General features: G+C 41.1%; 1 protein-coding gene across 1 annotated transcript; it reads left to right on the top strand.

Annotated features, from left to right (window-relative positions):
• Window positions 1-805: 805 nt before the first annotated feature.
• LOC134395568 (zinc finger protein 239-like) lies at window positions 806-2,739 on the top strand. Its single transcript, XM_063121729.1, has 2 exons — window positions 806-1,661; window positions 2,459-2,739. Exons 1-2 carry the CDS (start codon window positions 806-808, stop codon window positions 2,737-2,739), a joined length of 1,137 nt encoding a protein of 378 aa, XP_062977799.1.
• Window positions 2,740-7,788: the final 5,049 nt, after the last annotated feature.

Raw genomic sequence — 7,788 nt, 5'->3', positions numbered from 1 at the left:
GGAATACACCTGACAGTAAGGGAACACCTTTGCAAGCCTATGTGGTGTTGGTCTTCATCCACCAGCACCCTTGTGTCTAAATTATCTACTCTTTTAACTGCAGCTTGTTATAAATAGGAACCAGCTTGTTTCTTTTCTCTTCTTTCCTCCTGCAGCAGTTCTGATTTGTTTCCATTTTCATTATAGAATTTTGTGAAAAATGCTAAACCAGTTGGATCATAAGCAGAAAGCAATACACATAACTGAGTCTATAGTATAATCATTATGAAATAGGCTGGAAAGAAATGAACTGTTCTTGTTGGAGAAAGGAGTGTACTCAGAAGGTGACGTAGATTTTAGCAAGGGGCACAGAGAGCAAATGGGAGAGTCTTGGCAATTCACCATAAGCGAAGCAGTTAATTGGCTGTGATGCTGGAGAGTTCCTTGGTTTCCTCCTTGAACTCTTTAGAGGAAGTTATTTTTCTTTTTTCCTCCCAAAGTAGTTGATGGGCGAGACTATGAGAAATATCAAGAGGCATCTCTGATGTCATCAGGAACTACACAGCACAAAGAGGGGAAAATATTATTTCAGAAACAAAGGGGACCAAATACTACCAGAAAAACCTGACAATAAATAAGAAGAAGAAATCTGGGTGTACCCATCCATGAACTCCAGATCTCACAAGATCAGAAAGAAAAGGAAGGAAAAAAGTGTGCCATATGTGGGAAGTGATTCAAACATAATTCTGACTTGGATAGCACAACAGAACTTTCACAGGAGAGAAACCAGATAAATGCATTGAGTGTGGAAAGAGCTTCAGTGGACATGGAAACCTTGCCGAACATTAAAGAACTCATAAAGGAGAAACCATATCAATGCATTGAGTATGAAAAGAGCTTCACTCAGAGTTCACATCTTACTTTACATCAAAGAACCCACACAGGGGAAAAACCATATAAATGCATGGAGTGTGCAAAGTGCTTCAGTGATAGTAAAACACTTACTATTCATCAGAGAACCCACACAGGAGAGAAACCATATAAATGCATGGAGTGTGGAAAGAATTTCAATCAGCGCTCAAAACGTAGTATTCATCAAAGAACTCATACAGGAGAGAAACCATATAAATGCATGGAGTGTGGAAAGAGCTTCACTCAGAGATCACATCTTACTTTACATCAAAGAACGCACACAAGAGAGAAACCATATAAATGCATGGAGTGTGCAAAGTGCTTCAGTGATAGTGGAACACTTACCATTCATCAGAGAACCCACACAGGAGAGAAACCATATAAATGCCTGGAGTGTGGAAAGAATTTCAGTCAGCACTCAAAACTTAGTATTCATCAGAGAACCCACACAGGAGAGAAACCATATAAAGGCATGGAGTGTCCAAAGTGCTTCTGTGATAGTGGATCACTTACTAAACATCAAAGAACCCACACAGGGGTGAAACCATATAAATGCATGGAGTGTGGAAAGAGCTTCAGTAGAAGTGGAACACTTATCATTCATCAGAGAACCCATACAGGAGAGAAACCATATAAATGCATGGAGTGTGCAAAGTGCTTCAGTGATAGTGGGACACTTACTAAACATCAAATAACCCACACAGGAGAGAAACCATATAAATGCATAGAGTGTGCAAAATGCTTCAATTGTAGTGGAACACTTACCATTCATCAAAGAACTCATACAAGAGAAACCATATAAACGCATAGAGTGTGGAAAGTGCTTCAATCATAGTGGGAAACTTAGCATCAAAGAACTCATACAGGAAAGAAACTATAAATGCATAGAGTATGCAAAGTGCTTCAGTGATAGTGGAATGCTTGCTAAGCATCAAAGAACCCATACTGGGGAGAAACCACATAAATGCCTAGAATGTGGAAAGAATTTTAGTTGGCACACATGTTAGATCAATGTTCTTTTCACCCAAGGACGAGATCCAAACAGCCCTTAAGCACGACTCCACCATTCCAACGACAGAGGGTTCAAAAGCGCTTTATTGATTAGTAATCAAGGCCTGGTCTCTTCAAAGGGAGCAATCAGACAAAAGACATAGGGAATATGGTACAGTATTAAAGCTTTCAAGGGGCAGGGCCCAGTAGCAGCATTAACCAATCAGAACATAACACTGAGGCATAGCTAATTATGCTAAACAGTCCTGTAAACAATACCTTTGGCCTGACAGTAAGTTACAGAGAGTTAACTTCAACACAGACAGCTGGAGCCAGGACTCTTGTTTATATTAGTAATCAAGGATGCAAGGACGCACACAAGGAGACATTCTCATACAGGGCATTTTGACATTTTGCTTGGAGTGCAATGGAGATTTTACAGTTTCCTGTTAAAAATGGAGGTGGTTCTGCTAACACACACATCTTAGTATTCATCAAAGAACTCATACAAGAGAGAAATCATATAAAAGCATTGAGTGTCAAAAGAGCTTCAGTGAAAATCGAAAACTTGCTCAACATCAAAGAACTCACACAGGAGAGAAACCGTATAAATGCCTGGAGTGTGGAAAGATTTTCATTCAGAGCTCACAACTTCGTATGTATAAAAGAATTCATACAGGGGACAAACCACATAAATGCATAGAATGTGGAAAGAGCTTCACTCAGAGCTCAAATCTTACTAGACATCAAAGATCTCTATGGTGGCCTCATTACTCAGAGTCTTCACTCATTGGGCAGTTTGCCCCTCCCTGGCTCTCTTCTTGGTTGTGCGATCTTCTGGCTGTGCTCAACATCTAAGGTCCTCCTCCGAATGCCTACTCCAAGGGAAGCTCAGAGGATGGCAACAAGGGAGAGGGCCTTTTCAGTGGTGGCCCCTCAATTTTGGAATGATCTTCCCAACAAGGCTTGCCTGGTGCCAACATTGTTATATTTTCAGTACCAGGTTAAGACCTTTCTCTTCTCCCCGGCATTTAACAGCATTTAACAACATATGCTGAGTTTGTTTGTTTTTAACGGACCCCAGAATAGCTGTATTTATAAAAATATTGTGTCTTTATGCTTTTTATGTTTTTAAATTTTGTATATTTGTTTTAATGTTTACTGTTTTTAACTTTTGTAAACCGCCCAGAGAGCTTCGGCTATGGGGCAGTATATAAATGCAATAAAATAAATAAATAAGTACTCAGTAACTGAGAAAGCAAGGCCAGAAGCCTTGATATTACCTGCTCTGTATGTAGGCCTCTGTATGTAGTTTGGTTCTTGCAAGTGAACTGCATGATGGGATTAGAATGATGCATGTGCCTAAATGTGCTGTAATGCTGAAACTGCTTTATTGGAAGGAAATGTTTAATTGGAATTTCTAACTGTCAAGATCTTTTGATATGGTATAAGGCAAATAAGTTAGCTTGATCCATCCAGATCAATCTATGGACCACCTGTTTATAAGGTATAATGAACTTTTCTTTGATCTGTATTTGTTTTGCTTTAGAATTTTGCCAACTGCTAATTGGTTAAGATGCTACTGTGTATAAATATACCTGCTTTTCACACCGCCAGGGGAGAAGTTCTTTGTCTGCAGCACTTTCTCCACACAGCTGTATTATGCTCAATAAAACGAGTTGCCTTACAACCAAAGTGGATTTTTATCCATGACATACCCAAACAACTTGTAGAGCTTTGGAAAAAATATTTTTTATTTATTTATTATCCCAAGATATTTCAGTAAAATCAGGATATCATAGTTTGTTTTAAACAGAGTTACCAGAGAAATCTGTGGGAGACATGCAGGAGGTTGCCAACATTGTCAAAACGACTTGAGAACATCTGTGAGTGGCCAAACATGAGTGTGCCATATATGACTCACGTGAAGAAGCTGTACAAGTGGAAGGCAGTGGAACTAGTGCAGAAGAGCCAGTGTGGCATAGTGGCTAAAGTGTTGGACTGGGAGTCAGGAGATCCGGGTTCTAGTCCCCACTCAGATATAGAAACCCACTGGGTGACTTTGGGCCATTCACAGACTCCCAGCCCAACCCACCTCACAGGGTTGTTGTGAGGATAACATGGAAGGGAGAAGGATTATGTATGCTGCCTTGGGTTCCTTGGAGGAAAAAAGGCAGGGTATAAATGCAATGAATAAATAAATAATCAATAAACTTTCTACAATACAAATACTGAAATGGGAGGTGCTCTCCCCTCCCCTCATTGCTCCCTCCCAACATGTAGTTTGTCTGGAGGGATGTTGGGTTTTTTTCCTTGTTCTTCCAGAATTGTGCAATTCTGAGTGATCAAAGGTCCTCTGCTGCAACTTCCTTCACTTGATTTACAGCTATTTTTCTTTTTGGTTTTTATAAGATTCCTCAAATGGTCGTATATAAATTACTTTATTGTTTTAGTTACTTATTACATTTCTAAATTGCTCAATAGCTGAGGTCCTCAGGCCAGTTCACAGCAATTAAAACCATAAAATACAGCACAACAAACCATAATATAAAACATTTTAAACATTAAAATTATGGGGTGTGGGGAAGGGGAATAAAAACCGGCAGCAAGGTAAAGTTTTAAAACTACTGTAAAAGATTTTGAAACAATAAAAACTGAAGAACTAAAATGCCTGGGAAGATAGGAAGATCATCACCTGGCTCCGAAAAGATCACAATGTAGCCCATATCACAACTTGGGTGCCACTACTGAGAAGGCCCTCTCCTTAGTACCATCCTCCTCACCTCATTTGGCGAAGACAACCACAGGAGAGCTTCTAAAGACAAACTTAGGGTCCAGGCAGGTATATATTGTATTTTTATATTGTATTTTGTATTTTTGTTTTTAAATTGTTGGTTGTTTTTATGCTCTTAATGGTTTTAATTTTTGTGAACCGCCCAGAGAGTTTCGGCTATTGGGTGGTATAAAAATGTAATAATAATAATATAATATAATATAGAAGGAAATGGTCTATCTGGCAACCTGCCCCCAAGCCGCTTAGAGGTTTATAAATTAACATCAGCACTTTCAACTGGGCTTGGAAACAGATTGGAAGCCAGATCTGGTCACAAACTGCCAACACAGAATGTTCATATCAACCAGTACCTGCTAGCAATCTTGTTGCCCTATTTTGGGCCAGGTTTCCTATTTTGGAAGCTTCCGGACTGTTTAACTAAATAATTGAAACTTGGCTCCTGGTTTTAAGGAAGGTATTTTTTTCTGACCTGAACTAACCTGCTTTCCCAGAGTGCAGGACAGAGAATAATGGGCTTGAGTGACAGGAAGCTAGATTCTGGCTGGACATCAGGAAAAACTTCCTGACTGTTAGAGCAGTACGACAATGGAATCAGTTACCTAGGGAGGTTGTGGGCTCTCCCACACTAGAGGCCTTCAAGAGGCAGCTGGACAACCATCTGTCAGGGATGCTTTAGGGTGGATTCCTGCATTGAGCAGGGGGTTGGACTAGATGGCCTTATAGTGGTGTGATGAAGCGCTTCAATGGCTGTAATTGCGCAATACCACAGTGCCATCTAGTGGCTGTCTAATGAAACATGTAGAACATGCAAAGAAAGAAAATGCCTGAAAAACAGCCCATGTCAACCCATGTAAAGCTCAACTTATTCCTTCAAAGAATCCAGAAGCAGAAACCCTGGTAAAGTTGTGGAATAAAAGACAAGAACATTACCTACCAATGGTCCATCTAGTCCAGCATCCTGTTCACACAGTGTCCAAACAGTAGTCAAACGGGAAGCCATAAGCAGAACAGGAATGCAACAGCACCCTCCCGTCCCTGTTCCCCAGCAACTGATACTAGAGATAGCACATAGCCATCAGGTCTTGTAGCCATTGATTGCCATCTCCTCCAGGAATTTGTCCACCCCCTTTTTAAAGCCATTCAACCCTTTTGTAGAGAATCCCTAAAACTAAGTCAAATGGTATCTTATATTTCTTTTTCTCCCCATTTTCCCCAAAGCCCCTCTTTCCTTTGCAAGTCTTTAATCATCAAGAGACAGTAAAAGGTTACAGCCCCAACACCATCATCTTTTCTGAGCAATAGCACAACTTGAAATGGTTGCTAGTCCAGCCTTAATCCTGCTTTCACTTTTCTTTTTCTTCTCCCCAAACCCCCCCCCCACCCATGGAGCACTCAATATTAAAGCGCAAAGAAAAGCTCAGCAGAGGAAGCGGAAGATGCCCGATTTCACTGAGGCTCCTTCCACTCTGGCTCATCTCTCCAGAAATGACATCACTTCAGAAAAGTATTTCTGCATGTACTGAAAATGTCTAAACCCCCACCCCGTTTCCTTATAAAAGTTCAAGATGGCTCATATAAAACACAATCAAAGCAAATAAAAACACAAGAAACAAATCTGTAACCAATCAGAGCAGCAGACCCGGGGATAAAAAACAATGATCGAGCCAGCAGCATTTTAATAAAAGCCCATAAAACTTCTGCATGTTTTTCCTCTTTCCTTGAATACCTGCAAACTTCATTTGGTAGGCTGCCTCTCCGTGGGGAAAGTGCCACAGTGGCTGTGAATCTGGACTGCGTCAGATAGATGATGCAGCTGCAGCTTGGCAGCCACTTGGCAGCTTTTCCACAAAGCCCCGCACTGAAAAAGTCAGGGACTTACCCTGACCTTTTCAGCGTGAGTGAGGTGAGTACAGCTCTTCCACCGTCTGACCTCGTTCCGTGGCCAATCCGGGGTGCAGTCCTGGTGGAAGGTGACCAGCGATTGATCACCTTAAACCAGGAAGGGGGGGGGCAGATCCCGTTCCCGGATGGCTGCCAGAAACTCTAGGCCACCCCAGGAGAGGAAAACCAACCCTTTTCTCCAGAATTGATGTCACTATAGAGATTTTTTTCAAGCTATACTCCAGAATCATAAAATCATTTCACACACAGCTGAAACTGGTTCTGAGATGTTGACATATATCTCGAACACAGCTAGGGATATATGATATGAAATTTCCGATATAGAATAAATTTATAATAAAGTTACAATGATATCAAGAATTTAAAAATGTAATAAAGGCAATAAGCTTCACTCCATTGTTTTCTTATTTTTTTATTAATATTCATTTAGGGGAGGGAGGGAGATATATTATGTTTGTGATATGTTGAATATATTAAAATCTTTAATAAAAACATTATTTAAAAAATATAAAATACAATGAAATAAAGACCACACTAACCAAATCTATAAACACACCACAGCAGCAGGCCACAGAGAGAAAAGCGATTAAATCAGCAGCAGTGAATATATTACAGCCTCATCATGGCACACTTGGGAGTAAGATCTATTGAACTAGGTGGAACTTACTCAAGAGTGAGTATGCCTAGGCTTGGGCTCCAACCTCACAATAATTTTTGGAGAACCATTTCTACACCAAAAAGGCCCATCAAATGCCTGCTTGCTTCCCTGGTTGTAAATCCCATTAAATTCACGGAAGCGCGCAAAGTAAGGCCCTTTCCCCAGCCAGTTGCCAAACCGCCCAGAGAGCTTCGACATTTTGGCTGGGAATTATGAGAGTTGTTCTAGCCCAGTGTATCCGGAGGGCGCCAGGTTGGGGAAGGAGGTGATTACCCCTCTCCCGGATTTTATCCACCCGCTTTACCCACCCCGTGATTTTCCTTCCCCCAAACACGAAACTCCTTCGTCCAGGAGGAAAAAGGGTGTGTATGGAGAGACGCGATTACACCGAGGGGGTCGCGGTTTTTTGCGCTGTTGTTTCTGTTTACCGCACACCTCCCCCGCTGCTCCTTGTAATCCTCTTGTTCCCGCCTCCTCTTCCTCCTCCTTCTCCCTTAAGGTTGCCTGCTCGCCTTTATAAGCAAAATGTTCAAAACAACGAAAAGCAAGCAGC

This window comes from Elgaria multicarinata, chromosome 3 (assembly GCF_023053635.1).
Source record: "Elgaria multicarinata webbii isolate HBS135686 ecotype San Diego chromosome 3, rElgMul1.1.pri, whole genome shotgun sequence".
NCBI lineage: Eukaryota > Metazoa > Chordata > Lepidosauria > Squamata > Anguidae > Elgaria > Elgaria multicarinata.
This window is presented reverse-complemented; position numbering and strand designations above follow the sequence as displayed.